Source organism: Micropterus salmoides, unplaced genomic scaffold, assembly GCF_014851395.1.
Source record: "Micropterus salmoides isolate LMB-PRFRI ecotype aquatic unplaced genomic scaffold, ASM1485139v1 Ms_hic_scaffold_5, whole genome shotgun sequence".
Taxonomy (NCBI): Eukaryota; Metazoa; Chordata; class Actinopteri; order Centrarchiformes; family Centrarchidae; genus Micropterus; species Micropterus salmoides.
This window is the reverse complement of record NW_024044237.1, coordinates 37,879,484-37,900,017: the sequence shown is the minus strand read 5'-3', so window position 1 is coordinate 37,900,017 and position 20,534 is coordinate 37,879,484. Positions and strand designations below refer to the sequence as shown.

General features: G+C 51.5%; 1 protein-coding gene across 1 annotated transcript; it reads left to right on the top strand.

Moving 5' to 3' along the window:
- The first annotated feature begins 5,652 nt into the window (after positions 1 to 5,652).
- Positions 5,653 to 14,279, top strand: plppr3b (phospholipid phosphatase related 3b). The gene is given in 10 exon segments (XM_038698746.1): positions 5,653 to 5,739; positions 5,965 to 6,150; positions 6,705 to 6,831; positions 7,856 to 8,055; positions 8,151 to 8,207; positions 12,307 to 12,480; positions 12,872 to 13,259; positions 13,262 to 13,345; positions 13,348 to 13,953; positions 13,956 to 14,279. Coding segments are annotated over 10 exon segments (2,208 nt in total). The 5' UTR covers positions 5,653 to 5,658; the 3' UTR covers positions 14,261 to 14,279.
- The last annotated feature ends 6,255 nt before the right edge of the window (positions 14,280 to 20,534 follow it).

Genomic DNA, 20,534 nt, shown 5'->3' with positions numbered 1-20,534 from the left:
CTGAACACACCGACACCTGAACACATCACGCACACCGACACCTGAACACATCACGCACACCGACACCTGAACACATCACGCACACCGACACCTGAACACATCACGCACACCGTCACCTGAACACATCACGCACACCGTCACCTGAACACATCACGCACACCACACCGACACCTGAACACATCACGCACACGAACACACCGACCTGAACACATCACGCACACCGACACCTGAACACATCACGCACACGAACACACCGACACCTGAACACATCACGCACACGAAAATCTTTCTCTGCCTGTAAATAAGTTTGTTTTGTATTTTACTTTGTAATAAAACTAAAAGCTCTGTTGCTTTGTGTTGTTTTGACCTGGGGGGGGGGGCTTGGAGCCGAGGCGATAAAGCGTTTAGGACAGAAGCTTTTAAAGGTTTTGGTTCAGTGAGCTTCACAGCAGCGACTCTTCTCATTTCTCCACTTGGTGCCTCCCGTCTCCTCGTCTCCGTCCTAAAATGCACCTGGAGGAGCATAATCTGGGACACCCCGCTTCCTGGCCGAGTCTTCAGCGGGTCGATCCAGTAATGTCGTCTGTGAGGACGCGCTGGCTGAGGCGTGTGAAGCCTGGCAGGGAACGGAGGAGCAGGACTGAGTGCTGCATCTGAGCTGTGGGACCAGAAGGAAAACGGCTTTTGCTGCCTGCTGCGACGCATTGGGACCCCGAGGAGTTGAAAGAACATTCAAGTCGAATGTTTAAGGATGTCGAAGCCTTTTGTAAGGCATGAGAGTTTCCCAGCAAAGGCTGGGAGCAGCTACGGGGGGTTTGTTGGCCTTTGGGCTGTACAGTTTCTGTACCAACCCGAGACCCGCAAGCGGTAACAGTTGCCAAGTCCCTAATGAAGTACTGGATCCAGCTATATGGGGTCCTGGCTCTGACCAGGGTCCAGTGGTTTTACAGGATGACAAAGAGTTGAACGCTGCCATATCGCGCCCAAAGTAACAGGCAGAGCGAGCGTTTTGATCCTCACTCCCCCTCCCTGTCTATTTTGGCCTTTACTGAGTTATAAACCTTTTCTGTGCTGTAACAGGTTTGCAAAGTGAAAAAGCCCAAAGAGAGTTCCCATCTCTGCTCTGAACTGAAAACAGCTCGTTTGTGAAAATTCGCCTAACTCGCCTCTTCTAGAGAGTTCATTCAAAGGAATTACAAATGAAAGAGAAATAAAAATCTCACAGCTGGCTGACGACACAACCCTGTTTCTAAAAAATGAATCCCAAATAGGAGTTGCACTAAATGTTCTGAAAGCTCAGGCTTGAATCTAAATCTATCAGAATTTAGTAACTTATCTTGGAATAAAAATCAGTCATAATCTGATGACCGAGAGTAAACTCTCTTTACTACACGACTCTATTAATAAGAAGTTTGATTCTTGGCTTGCAAGAGATAAATCTACGTATGGCAGAGTTCTTCTTTCTAAAGCAGAAGGTCTCTCACAAGCAGCATATTCATTTACATCAGTAGAAATACCTAAGTTACGATGTGCCAACTTTATAAAATCAGGAAAGACATCGTGACTAATAAAACTGAGGGGGGGGGGTGTATGGGTAATTCTCACTTTTCAAGGAGATATTAAAAATCAACTGGATTAAAAGATTTTTGAAAAATCAGTTTGTGGAACATTGTTCTAAACTTTATCTCTGAAAAACTTGCTTCAGGGCCCAAACGCCAGTCAAACGGTCTAACTTCCATAAACAGGCTCTAACTTGTTGGTCACTTTTGTACAAACACAATTTCTCCCCTCACAAATAATATTTTTATCTGGATCAACATGAACATCTTACTTAGAAACGAGACTCTCTTTATACTGGTTTAAAAATGACATTCTGCTGGTGTCCCAATTATTAAATAACTCAAATCAAATTTTAACTTATGACGACTTCACTCATAAATTTAACTTCCATCCTCCAAGAAAGAATCTGATGTTGTAAGCAGAACTATACCCCATGGGATCATCACCCCACTTAGAGATGAGAAGGATCTGGATTAAATTAATGTATTTTTCTCCAGCAATCTTTTCTAGACAGAAAAGTCAACAACAAAGTAATTAAAAACCTTTTATGTGCAAAATCAATCTAACGAGATTATTTAGAAATTCATCCCTACTGTAGATGAAAAATGCAGCTTCTGCTCTCTGGAAACAGAAATTTATTCTATAGCTCTTCTCTGTTTAATGATAATCAATGTTTATTAATGGACATTTGGCTCAAACATACACTTATCTAATTTTGACATCTCCTTTTATTTTTCTGATTCAAACTCATCTGTACAATATGTAGTCAATTATTACTTTTGCTTGGAATTTTTATTCATAAATCAAAAATGACAAACAAAACCTCTTGTCAATGTTTTAAACTTGACTTTATAAATTATATAGTCTGTATATTAGAGGCTAAATCAGCATCAAAATGTTTGCAACATTTATCTAATTTAACTTTATAATTAAATTAACTGATATTTATAGTTTGAGACTATGTGGTTTTTTGTTTGTTTTTCTTTATGGAAACGTGAACTGTGACTAAATGATTTTTGTATTACAAGTTCAATTTCTTTTTCCAGCAAGTTGTAACAAATATGATCTGCAATTTAAAAAAAAAGAAGATAAAATATCATCACAGAGTTCGGTCTAGACCTGCTCTTTTATGAAAAGCGCTGTGAGATAACTGTTGTGATTTGGTGCTATATAAATAAAACTGAATTGAATTAAAAATAAATAATAATTCTGAGTTCCTAAAAAAACAAAAAAAACTAAACAAAACAGCTCGTTTGTAGTCCAGCCGCTTCCCTTTCATCCCTGTGACGTCACAGGGATGAAAGCTAAACGCGCCTCATATAACGCTCGCCGAGCGGCGACTCCGACACGCCCTCAGAAACAGTGAGCTGCAGCACACAGCTCTCCTCTCCCTTCCAAACACTAGCTACCCTCCAGGCAGTCAGTGGACAGAAAGTTGTTCCTGTGATGTAGAGACAGAGCTCAGTTAAAACTTTATGGATACAGATTAATAACTCACCGCTCTGAAACTCTCGCTCCAGTCCGTGTTGCCGAGCCGGTCGGCAACACGTACGGCTGAACCCGAGCCGTTTACCGGCTTCTCGCCGACCCGCCCTTCTCTGCTTCTGATTGGCTAGTAGTCCTTAACTAGGAACTGAGCATGTGCAACTCCCAACAAAGATCATTTAGAGACAAGATGTATCACTCCATAGCTAAAACGAAGCCTTCAACACAGGCTGAAAAGAGGAGCTGCAGCAATGTGCAGTAGGACAAAAATATAACCATGGAAACCTGCTCTGGTAGAACCTCTAAATAAGATGAGGAACCTTGAAATGAGCAGAATAACACCTCTTTAAAAAAGAGTTTATTATTATTTAATAACGCCTCTTGATCTTCTGCTCACCCTGAGCAGAGGAGGAGGTGGGTTTGCCTCTAACACATGGAACATCAGAGCGCTTGCTACTGCCCACACTTCATGTTCAGGAGAACCCCTGTGGTTCTGCTAGATATCCGGCTGGGGCAGGATATGGATGATTTCCAGGAGGAGGAGCATGAACGGGTCGGGAGGAGTCCAGGCTGTACTTTCTCTCAGGCAGCTGAAGCTCGAAGGAGGAACACAGGACCACCGGTTGGTGAACTGGTCTACATTCAGAACCGTCAGTTCTCCGTGAGGCGGCATAAAACCAAACATGTGTGGCTCTCTAACCTACACCGTCCTATTTCTCAAGCCTCAACTCATTCGGAATAAGTTGCAGATCTGTGGGCCCAGTGGGCCGAGAGCCTGAGTAGTAGGGAAAGGGGCCGCCTGAGCGTGATGGACAGGATCTTCAGGCTGGCGGTTTGGGTAGTTGGAGCTCGAGCTAGGCTGGATGGAGGGCAGAAAGTGGGATCAACTCATCTTCTGCCTTTGCTTTGTAGCTTGACCTGGACTACAGCCGGTGTTCGTTCCAACCTGTATGGGTTGGAGCAGGCCTGGGACACTGACCGGGTGCCGGGGGCGTGGGTGTAGCAGGGTAGAACTGACGCTGCGGGGCAGTTGGTAAGGCTGGACCGGAGGAGCCGCTGCCAGAGAGGCGGCGTGGTGGACTGCCGTTACAGGTACATGTATGCTGTTATGTACAATGAACGCTACACGTGTGTTTGTGGAGCTTTTTGGAGCTCGCGTGCTGGTAGTTGGGGAAACCCAGCTACCTGATGCTGGAAGGTGTAGTTAGAGATAATTATATTTGCCTTGGTGCTTTTCTCTCTTTGTTTTTGTTCTGATCTGGTTTAGTGCCCACCCTGGGTGCGATGAACTGCCCTTCCTATACTGATCCCGAGCTGCCCTCGCGCTGGGTTAACGTGCAGCTGCCTGGTGTTTAACCTGACATGTCAACTAACCCGTCTGCTTCACATTCAGACCAGATATTTGTTTGTTAATAAAGATTTAGACCAGCTGATTGTGTTTTTAGACAAACAGACCTGTTCTGCTAAATTATCAAGGAAACAGGAGGCACTGATCACCTGCCATACACACGGACAGGAACGGGCTTTAACACCTCCTGTTTCACCAGCGTCTCTCTCTCTGTCACGCACACACGCGCGCGCGCACACACACACACACACACACACACACACATTATAACACACACACCCGCCGTGCAGCAGCAGAGCTCCGTCAGAAAACAGAAAACGGTCGCAGATCTGCGTTATTTCAGGGAGAACGGAGCCTAAATCGGGACTCACGGAACCAGAACCGGTACTAATACCTAGCCGCTGTAACCCGGGACAACCAGGCAGGTGTGTCCGGTGTAACGGCACCGTTAGCGGGTCCGGTTCTGCTGCTGCTGGAGGATCAAACGTGACAGGAATCAAAGCGGATCGATGGTCTGAGGTGAGACCGACTGCTTTCTATTCTACTGTGTTTCTACTGTGCGCGTGAGCGTGCGTGTTCCGCAGAGCTGCGTCCTCTGACTCATTAATTCAGCAGATCAGCTGAAGCCGCACCAGAACCGACAGACAATGAAACAGGGAGCGGACCCGGTATATCCGGTCCACACGGAGCCGGGCCGCAGCGCGCGAGAGGGGGACTGGAGTCTGTCTGTCTGATGGTCCGCTGGTCTGTCCGACTGTCTGTCTGTCTCAGCCTGTCGCTAAAACGTTACCGTTCTGGTCTGTGATTGGTCGGATCTTAATTGGCAGCAGGAGCTGAGGTGTGTTTGTGGTTGATTTTCAGGTGTCTTCCCACGTGACTGCAGCTGCTGATGGATCTCCTGCAGGACTGGATGCCCCCCCCACACCTTCTGTTGTGCAGCCTGTCTTTATGTTGTGTTCATACCTGTTTCTGTCCAGGTGGAAACAAGACATGATGAAGAGAATCCTGCAGCTGATAGAAACACTCACTTATATAAACATAAACACACACTGACACATCTGATCCACGCCCAACCAATCAGCATCCAGCTGCCAGGAAGGTGGAAACACAAAGAATTCGTCCATCAGACTGATTAACCATCAGATGTCACATGTTCGTATCAGAGACAGACACAGATCCAGAGGCTCTTCGTCAGCTGCTAGTTACGCACAATCACTGACAGACACTGACCTGATCACGTGTGTGTGTGTTGCAGGTTGGTCAGGATGATGATGAACTCTGAGAAGATGAAGAAGAAACCTCCAAAGGACAGTCTGACTCTGCTGCCATGTTTCTACTTTGTGGAGGTGAGACCGTAGAGCGGGGCCGGTCCTGCCGCACACAGGACCTTACTGCTGCACCGCGCCGCTGCAGTCAGCCCACTAAAGCCTCACCTGTGAAAAACACCTTTATACTCTATATACTGCACTAAAAGTATCCCACAATGCATTGTGAAAAGTCACTAACAGAGTACTGATAGAACAGCGGTCGCTGACGTGGTGAAACGTAACGTCTGTGTGTTGTGTGTGCAGCTGCCCATCGTGGCTTCTTCTATGGTGTCTCTGTACTTCCTGGAGCTGACCGACGTGGTCCAGCCGGCCCAGGTGGGGTTCCGCTGCCGCGACAGGGAGCTCAGCATGCCGTACGTGGACGGAGGAGACGAGCTGATCCCGCTGCTGATGCTGCTGAGCCTGGCGTTTGCCGGACCCGCTGCCTCGGTACGTGCTTGCATCCCTTCAGAGGGCGCCGCGTAGACTCGCGTTCATTCCCCTGACCTGACCCCTCCCTTCTAAAAGCGGGCTGACCCTGAGGCCACGCTGAGGCCTCCCAGCACCTTTAAAGATTTTAGTTTTTTAGATTTTATTTAGCAGAGCTGCAGGTTTCTGGCAGTTTGTTCCAGATATACGAAACATAAAAACTGATTCTCCAGGTTTGATCTGGACTCTGGGGACAGATAGCAGACCTGATCCCAGACCGACTGAGTGGTCTGGATGGCACCTTTACGATCCAGTGTCAGTCAGAAACAGAAAGACTAGTGAAATCACCTCCCTCCTGACTGACTTTGATAAAACTGAACAGAATCAGGTTCGAACTGATTCAGTCATCAGTAACTGAAGCTGCTGAGTGTTTGTTACTGTCCTGATGCTCGAGGACAAAACAGTTGAACCATCCATCCACACATAAAGACCTCCATCCTTCCTGAACCAGGAGCTGTGAGGGTCTAAACAGAACCCCCGTCAGGTTCTAAGGGTGCGTTTGTTTTGTGCATCAGATCATGCTGGTTGAAGGTCTCGTCTACTGCCTGCAGTCCAGACTGAAGCTCCGCAGACCCGAAGGAAGCATCAACGCAGGAGGCTGCAACTTCAACTCCTTCCTGAGGAGGACGGTCCGCTTTGTGGGTACGCGACCGCCTACACCCTGCAGCACCACCCACTCCTGCACCTGCAACACCACCTACACCCTGCACCTGCACCTGCAACACCACCTACACCTGCACCTGCAACACAACCTACACCCTGCACCTGCACCTGCAACACCACCTACACCTGCATCTGCAACACCACCTACTGCAACACCACAACCACCTACACCTGCACCTGCAACACCACCTACACCTGCATCTGCAACACAACCTGCACCTGCACAACCACATACACCTGCGTCTGCAACAGCACCTACACCTGCACAACCACCTACACCTGCACCTGCAACACCACCTACACCTGCATCTGCAACACAACCTGCACCTGCACAACCACATACACCTGCGTCTGCAACACCACCTACACCTGCACCTGCAACACAACCTGCACCTGCACCTGCAACACCCCCTACTGCAACACCACCTACACCTGCATCTGCAACACAACCTACACCCTGCACCTGCACCTGCAACACCACCTACACCTGCACCTGCAACACCACCTACACCTGCATCTGCAACACAACCTGCACCTGCACCTGCAACACCCCCTACTGCAACACCACCTACACCTGCATCTGCAACACAACCTACACCTGCACAACCACCTACACCTGCTCCTGCAACACAACCTACACCTGCATCTGCAACACCACCTACTGCAACACCACCTGCACCTGCATCTGCAACACAACCTACACCTGCACAACCACCTACACCTGCACCTGCAACACAACCTACACCTGCATCTGCAACACCACCTACTGCAACACCACCTGCACCTGCATCTGCAACACAACCTACACCTGCACAACCACCTACACCTACACCTGCATCTGCAACACCACCTACTGCAACTGCACCTGCACCTGCAACACAACCTACACCTGCACAACCACCTGCATCTGCAACACCACCTACACCTGCACCTGCAACACCACCTACTGCAACACCACCTACACCTGCAGCACCACCCCACCACCTGTCTTTCTCTCCTGCAGGTGTGCATGTGTTTGGTCTGTGTGCGACGGCTCTGGTCACTGACATCATCCAGCTGTCGACAGGTTACCACGCCCCGTTCTTCCTCACCGTCTGTAAACCTAACTACACTCTTGCCGGAGTCTCCTGCGACAGAAACGCCTACATCACTAAAGACATCTGCTCGGGACATGACCAGCACGCCATCATGGCTGCCAGGTGAGTTATCTGTTGTATTTCTGTTGGACGGCGCGGTTTGTAACGACTGATGTTTAATGTGATATTGGATTAAAATGTTTCTTTCTTCTCTCCCAACAGGAAACATTCCCTTCCCAGCATGCAACTCTGTCTGCCTTCGCTGCTGTTTATGTTTCTGTAAGAAAACATCAAATTATTTTTCATAGATCATCTTTGTTTAAACAAACTTTAATTTAGATTTCACTTTGACAGAGATTGACCTGCAGGTTCTGTTGTTCCCTCATGTTTCTAAATCCAACACGGCAGAATAATTAAATTAAATAACTACAACAGTGCTGCGGAGGTGTGGTGTGTTTCCCATGTATGGTGCATTTCCCAGGTGTGGTGCATATTCCAGATGTGGTGCATTTCCCAGGTGTGATGCATTTCCCGGTGTGGTGCGTTTCCCAGGTGTGGTGCATATTCCAGATGTGGTGTGTTTCCCGGTGTGGTGCATATTCCAGATGTGGTGCGTTTCCCAGATGTGGTGCATATTCCAGGTGTGGTGCATTTCCTACGTTCTGTGCGTGTCCCAGGTGTGGTGCATATTCCTTATGTGGTGCATTTCCCAGGTGTGGTGCATATTCCTTATGTGGTGCGTTTCCCAGGTGTGGTGCATATTCCAGGTGTGGTGCATTTCCTACGTTCTGTACGTTTCCCATGTATGGTACATTTCCCGGTTATGTGGTGCATATTCCAGATGTGGTGCATATTCCAGGTGTGGTGCATTTCCCAGGTGTGGTGCATATTCCAGGTGTGGTGAATTTCCCGGGTGTGGTGCATATTCCAGATGTGGTGTGTTTCCTGGGTGTGGTGCATTTCCTACGTTCTGTGCGTTTCCCATGTATGGTGCATTTCCCAGGTGTGGTGCATATTCCAGGTGTGGTGCATTTCCCGGGTGTGGTGCATATTCCAGTTGTGGTGTGTTTCCGGTGTGTGGTGCATTTCCCAGGTGTGGTGCATATTCCAGATGTGGTGCATTTCCCATGTATGGTGCATTTCCCAGGTGTGGTGCATATTCCAGATGTGGTGCATTTCCCAGGTGTGGTGCATATTCCAGGTGTGGTGCATTTCCCAGGTGTGGTGCATATTCCAGATGTGGTGTGTTTCCCGGGTGTGGTGCATTTCCCGGGTGTGGTGCGTTTCCCAGGTATGGTGCGTTTCCCAGGTGTGTTGCATATTCCAGATGTGGTGCATTTCCCAGGTGTGGTGCATTTCCTACGTTCTGTGCGTTTCCCATGTATGGTGCATATTCCAGGTGTGGTGCATTTCCTACGTTCTGTGCGTTTCCCATGTATGGTGCGTTTCCCAGATGTGGTGCATATTCCAGATGTGGTGCATTTCCTGGGTGTGGTGCATATTTCAGATGTGGTGCATATTCCAGATGTGGTGCGTTTCCCAGGTGTGGTGCATATTCCAGGTGTGGTGCATTTCCCGGGTGTGGTGCATATTTCAGATGTGGTGTGTTTCCCGGGTGTGGTGCATATTCCAGATGTGGTGTGTTTCCCGGGTGTGGTGCATTTCCCGGGTGTGGTGCGTTTCCCAGGTATGGTGCGTTTCCCAGGTGTGTTGCATATTCCAGATGTGGTGTATTTCCTACATTCTGTGCGTTTCCCATGTATGGTGCATATTCCAGATGTGGTGCATATTCCAGATGTGGTGCATATTCCAGGTGTGGTGCATTTCCCGGGTGTGGTGCATATTCCAGATGTGGTGTGTTTCCCGGGTGTGGTGCATTTCCCAGGTGTGGTGCATATTCCAGATGTGGTGCATTTCCCAGGTGTGGTGCATATTCCAGGTGTGGTGCATTTCCCGGGTGTGGTGCATATTCCAGATGTGGTGCGTTTCCCGGGTGTGGTGCATTTCCCGGGTGTGGTGCGTTTCCCAGATATGGTGCGTTTCCCAGGTGTGTTGCATATTCCAGATGTGGTGCGTTTCCCATGTATGGTGCATATTCCAGATGTGGTGCGTTTCCCATGTATGGTGCATATTCCAGATGTCGTGCATTTCCCAGGTGTGGTGCATTTCCTACGTTCTGTGCATTTCCCGGGTGTGGTGCATATTCCAGATGTGGTGCATTTCCCAGGTGTGGTGCATATTCCAGATGTGGTGTGTTTCCCGGGTGTGGTGCATTTCCCGGGTGTGGTGCGTTTCCCAGATGTGGTGCATTTCCCAGGTGTGGTGCATTTCCTAGATATGGTGTGTTTCCCGGCTGTGGTGCGTTTCCCAGGTATGATGTGTGGTGCATTTCCCAGGTGTGGTGCATATTCCAGATGTGGTGTGTTTCCCAGTTGTGGTGCATTTCCCGGGTGTGGCGCGTTTCCCGGGTGTGGTGCGTTTCCCAGATATGGTGTGTTTCCCGGGTGTGGTTTGTTTCCCGGCTGTGGTGCGTTTCCCAGGTATGATGTGTGGTGCATTTCCCAGGTGTGGTGCATATTCCAGATGTGGTGCGTTTCCCAGATATGGTGTGTTTCCCGGGTGTGGTTTGTTTCCCGGGTGTGGTGCATTTCCCAGGTGTGGTGCATATTCCAGATGTGGTGTGTTTCCCAGGTGTGGTGCATATTCCAGGTGAGGTGCATTTCCCGGGTGTGGTGCATATTCCATGTGGTGTGTTTCCCGGGTGTGGTGCATTTCCCGGGTGTGGTGCGTTTCCCAGGTATGGTGCGTTTCCCAGGTGTGTTGCATATTCCAGATGTGGTGCGTTTCCCATGTATGGTGCATATTCCAGATGTCGTGCATTTCCCAGGTGTGGTGCATTTCCTACGTTCTGTGCATTTCCCAGGTGTGGTGCATATTCCAGATGTGGTGCATTTCCCAGGTGTGGTGCATATTCCAGGTGTGGTGCATTTCCCAGGTGTGGTGCATATTCCAGATGTGGTGTGTTTCCCGGTGTGGTGCATTTCCCGGGTGTGGTGCGTTTCCCAGGTATGGTGCATTTCCCAGGTGTGTTGCATATTCCAGATGTGGTGCATTTCCCAGGTGTGGTGCATTTCCTAGATATGGTGTGTTTCCCGGCTGTGGTGCGTTTCACAGGTATGATGTGTGGTGCATTTCCCAGGTGTGTGCATATTCCAGATGTGGTGTGTTTCCCAGTTGTGGTGCATTTCCCGGGTGTGGCGCGTTTCCCGGGTGTGGTGCGTTTCCCAGATATGGTGTGTTTCCCGGGTGTGGTTTGTTTCCCGGTGTGGTGCATTTCCCAGGTGTGGTGCATATTCCAGATGTGGTGTGTTTCCCAGGTGTGGTGCATTTCCTACGTTCTGTGCGTTTCCCATGTATGGTGCATTTCCCAGGTGTGGTGCATATTCCAGATGTGGTGTGTTTCCCAGATATGGTGCGTTTCCCGGGTGTGGTGTGTTTCCCAGGTATGGTGCATTTCCTACGTTCTGTGTTTCCCATGTATGGTGCATTTCCCAGGTGTGGTGCATTTCCCAGGTATGGTGCGTTTCCCAGGTGTGGTGCGTTTTGTGGTACTAGTTTCTTCAAGTCAGGGCAGCAGGTGTCAGCACTGATGTTACTCAGAAGCTCTCTGTATCAAAAGTCAGATTGATTCAAAAAACAAATTCTCTTACATTTGATGTAAAATAATGTTTGAAGAGAAAACTGTGGAGTAACAGCAAGTTAAAGATGTTTAAGAGGAGTGTCGGGTTAAACTGACTGAACACATTCACACTCGATCCCGATCGAGGAGGAGTAGCGTGGTGAAAATCCAGACAGAAGAAGAAGAATATAAAGGATGAGGAGTCATAAAGTCTGGACGTGTTGGTTAAAACTATTCATCTCAGTGTTTAAACATGTCTAACTGAATAAAAGCTCGTAACTCATCATAAACACAAAACAGAAACCACGTGATGATGTCAGCAGCTGTCCAAATGCTAACTGCTAACAGCTCGGCTAACTTCCTGATTTATCATAAATAATCATTTGCTATGAAGAGAAGATGTGCGGCGGTTTTTAACATTAAACACGACCATGATGTCACTTCCTGTTGTTTCCGTGAAAATCACCTTGCGTGTTTTGAAATAAAGACTGAAAAGTTGAAACGTTTTTATCCAGGAAATGAACTTTGTTTGATTATTTTTGCAGGATGTGAGATTAGAAAGTTTATTTTAAAATGTAATTATGTCTTGAATCTCTTTAACAGAATATAATACAGTTGTTTGTGTGAATATTTGTTCACTGTATTATCAGTAGAGTTATTGAGGGAAGCTAACCTGCGGCTGTTGACGATCTCTTTCAGATGTATTTTAACTCGACCATCTCCGACAGCACCAAGCTGCTGAAACCCGTCTTGGTTTTTGCCTTCGCCATCGCAGCGGCGCTGACGGGTCTGACCCAGATCACGCAGCATCGCAGCCATCCCATCGACGTGTACGTGGGCTTCCTCATCGGAGCCTTCATCGCTGCTTATCTGGTGAGATCTGAAACTCCTCATGGTAACAAACAGACCTGCTGTTTGAATCATTTTCTCACTAACTAACTTTGTACGTGTGTTTCAGTCCTGCAGAGTGAAGTCAGGTTTACAGTGAAATGCTTACTCCCTCAGCCTTTGTGTACATACAGCCCACATCACAATAGACCCGGTGCACTCATGTACACTGCATGTCATTTACAGAAAGTGGTCAGTGCACGTGGGAGCGTCAGCTGTTCAGCAGCGGTGGAAAACAAACTGAGTAACCCCGCCCCCTAAAAAAACCCAAAACTTTCAGGGTCTGAGAGGAAACCAAACTCATTAGCAGACAAGGGGAAACCGTTTCATCAGTTTAGGGTTTCAACATTTAAAGATGATTTTTCTTCTTCTTCAGGCTTTTCATGCCGTTGCCAACTTCAAGTCCTCTGATGACATCTCTTCAGTCCCGCCTCCCTTGCCCCCTAAGGAGGACCCTCTGCGAGCACTGACAGAGCGGGGACATGAGTCCGTCTACCACAAGGGCCCCGCCTCCGCCTCAGAGAGTAACGATGAGATAGCAGCAAATCCGGCCCCCATTGACCGGCTGGAGAGCCTGGGGCCCATGCAGAGGGAGAAGGACTCAATGGGGAGCCTGAAGAGGGCCAGCGTGGACGTGGAGCTGCTGGCTCCTCGCAGCCCTATGGGGAAGGAGACCATGCTGACCTTCAGTAACACACTGCCGAGAGCTAGCATGAATGTTAACGGGGTGCTGGGGGCAAACCCAGGACCGGAGGATCTCGTGCAGCGGTGCAGCCGGTGCAGCGGCGTCTGAAGGCTGTGCAGGTTCCCATGGACCCGATGCGTTCGCAGCAGCTGGTGTCAGAGTGGAAGCGAAGTCCATAGAGATGAGAGGCCTGAACGTCCGGGACGAGGTGGACCGTGAGGACGGCTCTGAGGGGGGCTCTGAGTTGGGCTCTGTGGGGACAGATGAGGGGGGGTCTCAGGTCCCCATCTACCAGCCCACAGTGCAGTCTGGGAGGGCAGCCTCTAGTCGCAACCCCACACCACCTCCTGGGGGCGCTAAAGCTGTGGCAACTCCCAGACCACCCCAGATCCCTGAAGCAGGACCCCCGCCGGTGTCCCCAAAGAGTGCCCTGACCCGGGCCAAGTGGCTCGCCATCCGAGAGAAAACGAGCGGAGAGGGGTCAGCCCGCGGTGCCACCAACCAGCCACGACTCATGCAGGTCATCGCCATGTCGAAGCAGCAGGGCCTCCTCCCCTCCTCCTCCTCGGGGGAGAAAACCTCTGAGACCACCTCCACCTGCTCCGGCACCTCCTCCACCACTGACTCTCCGCACTATCGCACACCCTCCGAGCAGCAGCGGGAGGGGTTGGGAATCATCACGGTGGATGCCCACGCCCCTCACCATCCTGTCGTACAGGCCCCACACCCTCCTCAGGTCCCGACCCTCGCAGGCAACGGTAACCCGTGGGAGTGGGCGGGGCGTCCAACGCTGGCGACCCGCGAGACACTTATGACCTCAACAGCTTGAACCGGGGAGACTCCGCCGCCCACGGAAGCAGCTTCAGGCCGCACCGATCCGCCTCGCCACGTGCCGCAATTGACCCCGACCTGGCCCTGCCCCCACCTCACCCCCAGGTGGAGATGTCAGCGGATACTCAGCGCAGGGAGATGGCCATGAGACGCAAGACGGCGCTAGTTCTGTTGGATCGAGAGATTCGTAACCAGACTGAACAGGAGAACTATTACAAGAGCTTGCAGGGACGAAGGTTCAAGGATTAGTCTCACACCTTTCAAAACAAAAGCCTTATTTGAAACTGGTCAGTAACAGCACAGGACCTGGAGCGCAGTGAGGACCATGATGCAATGCAGTTCTTGGGCTTCATGTGATGGAAAGTTTCCACCCATCAGGGTCAGGCTTGATTCTCTGTGGCTCAACACTCCGGATAGTTTTCTCTCAAAATAAAATGCATCTGTGTTTTAACAGACATCCAGATCTCCTGCAGGATCAGCCCTGTTCATTTGTCCGATGGTGCCCACCACAGAGTGGCACAGTGAAATTTATGGTAAGAAGAAGAATTCAATTTTAAGCATCTTTCATGCAACCCAAAGACACTTTACATACGGAAAACAAGCCAAAACTACACCCACAAAATGCTCGAGTCTTAGGAGTACATTTAAATACAGAAGCTGACTCACATGGTCACATTTTATAGGGAGTGGGTAGATACTGTAGGGTGGAGGGGATGGTGTAGGGTGGGGTGAAGCTGTGTAGGGTGGATGTTGTGCTGTAGGGTGGGAGTGATGCTGTAGGGTGGATGTTGTGCTGTAGGGTGGATGTGATGCTGTAGGGTGGGGTGATGCTGTGTAGGGTGGATGTTGTGCTGTAGGGTGGGGTGATGCTGTAGGGAGGATGTTGTGCTGTAGGGTGGGAGTGATGCTGTAGGGTGGATGTTGTGCTGTAGGGTGGATGTGATGCTGTAGGGTGGGGTGATGCTGTGTAGGGTGGATGTTGTGCTGTAGGGTGGGGTGATGCTGTAGGGTGGGAGTGATGCTGTAGGGTGGATGTTATGCTGTAGGGTGGATGTTGTGCTTTAGGGTGGGGGTGATGCTGTAGGGTGGGAGTGATGCTGTAGGGTGGATGTTATGCTGTAGGGTGGATGTTGTGCTTTAGGGTGGGGGTGATGCTGTAGGGTGGGAGTGATACTGTAGGGTGGATGTTGTGCTGTAGAGTGGGGGTGATGGTGTAGAGTGGATGTGATGCTGTAGGGTGGATGTTGTGCTGTAGAGTGGGGGTGATGGTGTAGAGTGGATGTGATGCTGTAGGGTGGGGGTGATGGTGTAGGGTGGATGTTATGTTGTAGGGTGTATGTTATGCTGTGGGGTGGGGGGGTAGTGTAGGGTGGGGGTGATGCTGTAAATTGGAGGTGATGCTGTAGGGTGTATGTTATGTTGTAGGGTGTATGTTATGCTGTAGGGTGGGGGTGATGCTGTAGGGTGGGGGTGATAGTGTAGGGTGGGGGTGATGCTGTAAATTGGGGGTGATGCTGTAGGGTGGATGTGGTGCTGTAGGGTGGGGATGATAGTGTAGGGTGGGGGTGATGCTGTAAATTGGGGGTGATGGTGTAGGGTGGAGGTGCTGTAGGGTGGATGTGATGCTGTAGGGTGGGGGTGATGCTGTAATTTGGGGTGATGGTGTAGGGTGGATGTTGTACTGTAGGGTGGGGGTGATAGTGTAGGGTGGAGGTGATGCTGTAGGGTGGATGTGCTGTAGGGTGGAGGTGATGCTGTAGGGTGGGGGTGATGCTATAGGGTGGATGTTGTGCTGTAGGGTGGGGGTGATGGTGTAGGGTTGGGGTGATGCTGTAGGGTGGATGTTGTGCTGTAGGGTGGATGTTATGCTGTAGGGTGGATGTTTTGCTGTAGGGTGGGGGTGATGGTGTAGGGTGGATGTTGTGCTGTAGGGTGGATGTTTTGCTGTAGGGTGGGGGTGATGGTGTAGGGTGGATGTGATGCTGTAGGGTGGGAGTGATGCTGTAGGGTGGGGGTGATGGTGTAGGATGGATGTTATGCTGTAGGGTGGGGGTGATGCTGTAAATTGGGGGTGATGGTGTAGGGTGGATGTTATGTTGTAGGATGTATGTTATGCTGTAGGGTGGGGGTGATGCTGTAGGGTGGGGGTGATGCTGTAAATTGGGGGTGATGCTGTAGGGTGGATGTTATGTTGTAGGGTGTATGTTATGCTGTAGGGTGGGGGTGATGCTGTAGGGTGGGGGTGATAGTGTAGGGTGGGGGTGATGCTGTAAATTGGGGGTGATGATGTAGGGTGGATGTGCTGTAGGGTGGGGGTGATGCTGTAGGGTGGGGGTGATAGTGTAGGGTGGGGGTGATGCTGTAATTTGGGGGTGATGGTGTAGGGTGGATGTTGTACTGTAGGGTGGGGGTGATAGTGTAGGGTGGAGGTGATGCTGTAGGGTGGATGTGCTGTAGGGTGGAGGTGATGCTGTAGGGTGGGGGTGATGCTGTAGGGTGGATGTTGTGCTGTAGGGTGGGGGTGATGGTGTAGGGTGGATGTTATGCTGTAGGGTGGATGTTGTGCTGTAGGGTGGATGTTATGCTGTAGGGTGGGGGTGATGCTGTAGGGTGGGGGTGATGGTGTAGGGTGGATGTTGTGCTGTAGGGTGGGGGTGATGGTGTAGGGTGGATGTTATGCTGTAGGGTGGATGTTGTGCTGTAGGGTGGGGGTGATGGTGTAGGGTGGATGTTGTGCTGTAGAGTGGATGTTGTGCTGTAGGGTGGGGGTGATGGTGTAGGGTGGATGTTATGCTGTAGGGTGGGGGTGATGGTGTAGGGTGGGGGTGATGCTGTAGGGTGGATGTTGTGCTGTAGGGTGGATGTTATGCTGTAGGGTGGATGTTTTGCTGTAGGGTGGGGGTGATGGTGTAGGGTGGGGGTGATAGTGTAGGGTGGGGGTGATGCTGTAAATTGGGGGTGATGATGTAGGGTGGATGTGCTGTAGGGTGGGGGTGATGCTGTAGGGTGGGGGTGATAGTGTAGGGTGGGGGTGATGCTGTAATTTGGGGGTGATGGTGTAGGGTGGATGTTGTACTGTAGGGTGGGGTGATAGTGTAGGGTGGAGGTGATGCTGTAGGGTGGATGTGCTGTAGGGTGGAGGTGATGCTGTAGGGTGGGGGTGATGCTGTAGGGTGGATGTTGTGCTGTAGGGTGGGGGTGATGGTGTAGGGTGGATGTTATGCTGTAGGGTGGATGTTGTGCTGTAGGGTGGATGTATGCTGTAGGGTGGAGGTGATGCTGTAGGGTGGGGGTGATGCTGTAGGGTGGATGTTGTGCTGTAGGGTGGGGGTGATGGTGTAGGGTGGATGTTATGCTGTAGGGTGGATGTTGTGCTGTAGGGTGGGGGTGATGGTGTAGGGTGGATGTTGTGCTGTAGAGTGGATGTTGTGCTGTAGGGTGGGGGTGATGGTGTAGGGTGGGGGTGATGGTGTAGGGTGGGGGTGATGCTGCAGGGTGGATGTTGTGCTGTAGGGTGGATGTTATGCTGTAGGGTGGATGTTTTGCTGTAGGGTGGGGGTGATGGTGTAGGGTGGATGTTGTGCTGTAGGGTGGATGTTGTGCTGTAGGGTGGGGGTGGTGGTGTAGGGTGGATGTTGTGCTGTAGGGTGGGGGTGATGCTGTAGGGTGGGGGTGGTGGTGTAGGGTGAGGGTGATGCTGTAGGGTGGATGTTGTGCTGTAGGGTGGGGGTGATGCTGTAGGGTGGAGGTGATGCTCTAGGGTGGATGTGCTGTAGGGTGGGGGTGATGCTCTAGGGTGGATGTGCTGTAGGGTGGAGGTGATGCTCTAGGGTGGATGTGCTGTAGGGTGGGGGTGATGGTGTAGGGTAGATGTGCTGTAGGGTGGGGGTGATGGTGTAGGGTGGATGTGCTTTAGGGTGGGGGTGGTGGTGTAGGGTGGATGTTGTGCTGTAGGGTGGGGGTGATAGTGTAGGGTGGAGGTGATGCTGTAGGGTGGATGTGATGTAGGGTGGGGGTGGTGGTGTAGGGTGGATGTTGTGCTGTAGGGTGGGGGTGATAGTGTAGGGTGGAGGTGATGCTGTAGGGTGGATGTGATGTAGGGTGGAGGTGATGCTGTAGGGTGGATGTTATGCTGTAGGGTGGATGTTGTGCTGTAGGGTGGGGGTGATGGTGTAGGGTGGGGGTGATGCTGTAGGGTGGAGGTGCTGTAGGGTGGGGGTGATGCTGTAGGGTGGGGGTGATAGTGTAGGGTGGATGTTGTGCTGTAGGGTGGGGGTGATGCTGTAGGGTGGAGGTGATGCTGTAGGGTGGATGTGATGTAGGGTGGAGGTGATGCTGTAGGGTGGATGTTATGCTGTAGGGTGGATGTTGTGCTGTAGGGTGGGGGTGATGGTGTAGGGTGGGGGTGATGCTGTAGGGTGGAGGTGCTGTAGGGTGGGGGTGATGCTGTAGGGTGGGGGTGATAGTGTAGGGTGGATGTTGTGCTGTAGGGTGGGGGTGATGCTGTAGGGTGGATGCGCTGTAGGGTGGATGTGCTGTAGGGTGGGGGTGATGCTGTAGGGTGGAGGTGATGCTGTAGGGTGGGGTGATGGGTAGGTGGATGTTGTGCTGTAGGGTGGGGGTGATGCTGTAGGTGGGGGTGATAGTGTAGGGTGGAGGTGATGCTGTAGGGTGGGGGTGATGCTGTAGGGTGGGGGTGATAGTGTAGGGTGGAGGTGATGCTGTAGGGTGGATGTTGTGCTGTAGGGTGGGGGTGATGCTGTAGGGTGGGGGTGATAGTGTAGGGTGGAGGTGATGCTGTAGGGTGGGGGTGATGCTGTAGGGTGGGGGTGATAGTGTAGGGTGGAGGTGATGCTGTAGGGTGGATGTTGTGCTGTAGGGTGGGGGTGATGCTGTAGGGTGGGGGTGATAGTGTAGGGTGGGGGTGATGCTGTAGGGTGGAGGTGATGGTGTAGGGTGGATGTGCTTTAGGGTGGGGGTGGTGGTGTAGGGTGGATGTTGTGCTGTAGGGTGGGGGTGATGCTGTAGGGTGGGGGTGATGCTGTAGGGTGGAGGTGCTGTAGGGTGGGGGTGATGCTGTAGGGTGGGGGTGATGGTGTAGGGTGGATGTTGTGCTGTAGGGTGGGGGTGATGCTGTAGGGTGGGGGTGATAGTGTAGGGTGGAGGTGATGCTGTAGGGTGGATGCGCTGTAGGGTGGGGGTGATGCTGTAGGGTGGAGGTGATGCTGTAGGGTGGGGGTGATGCTCTAGGGTGGGGGTGATGGTGTAAGGTGGATGTTGTGCTGTAGGGTGGGGGTGATAGTGTAGGGTGGAGGTGATGCTGTAGGGTGGAGGTGCTGTAGGGTGGGGGTGATGCTGTAGGGTGGAGGTGATGCTGTAGGGTGGATGTTGTGCTGTAGGGTGGGGGTGATAGTGTAGGGTGGAGGTGATGCTGTAGGGTGGATGTGATGTAGGGTGGGGGTGATGCTGTAGGGTGGATGTTGTGCTGTAGGGGGGTGATGCTGTAGGGTGGAGGTGATGCTGTAGGGTGGATGTTGTGCTGTAGGGTGGGGGTGATAGTGTAGGGTGGAGGTGATGCTGTAGGGTGGATGTGATGTAGGGTGGGGGTGATGCTGTAGGGTGGATGTTGTGCTGTAGGGTGGAGGTGATAGTGTAGGGTGGAGGTGATGCTGTAGGGTGGATGTTGTGCTGTAGGGTGGGGGTGATGCAGTAGGGTGGGGGTGATAGTGTAGGGTGGATGTTGTGCTGTAGGGTGGGGGTGATGCTGTAGGGTGGGGGTGATAGTGTAGGGTGGAGGTGATGCTGTAGGGTGGATGTTGTGCTGTAGGGTGGGGGTGATGCTGTAGGGTGGGGGTGATAGTGTAGGGTGGATGTTGTGCTGTAGGGGGGGTGATGCTGTAGGGGGGGGTGATGTAGGGTGGGGTGATTGCTGTAGGGTGGGGGTGATAGTGTAGGGTGGAGGTGATGGTGTAGGGTGGATGTTGTGCTGTAGGGTGGGGGTGATGCTGTAGGGTGGATGTGCTTTAGGGTGGAGGTGCTGTAGGGTGGATGTGGTGCTGTAGGGTGGAGGTGATGCTGTAGGGTGGGGGTGATAGTGTAGAGTGGAGGTGATGCTGTAGGGTGGGGGTGATAGTGTAGGGTGGATGTTGTGCTGTAGGGTGGAGGTGCTGTAGGGTGGATGTGGTGCTGTAGGGTGGAGGTGATGCTGTAGGGTGGGGGTGATAGTGTAGGCCCCTCCAGTCTGGGTCTCTGGTGCAGGACTAAGTTTATTGGAGTGATGGATCAGCGTGACCTTTGGCGGGGAGACGGCGGGAGACGGCGGGAGACGGCGGTCTGCGGCGTCGAGCCACAGAGCGAGCTGCCCTTAAAGATTCATTCAAGCACAAAGAATCCTGAATCCTGGTTGGCTCCGATCCTCCTCCTGCTGTGTCCTCTGACCACCAAACACGAGGTCGGGAGCGGTTTCCCGCTTCAGGCCCCGCCTCCTCGGAGCGGTGCAGCCAATGACGGTGTTTCCTGCAGA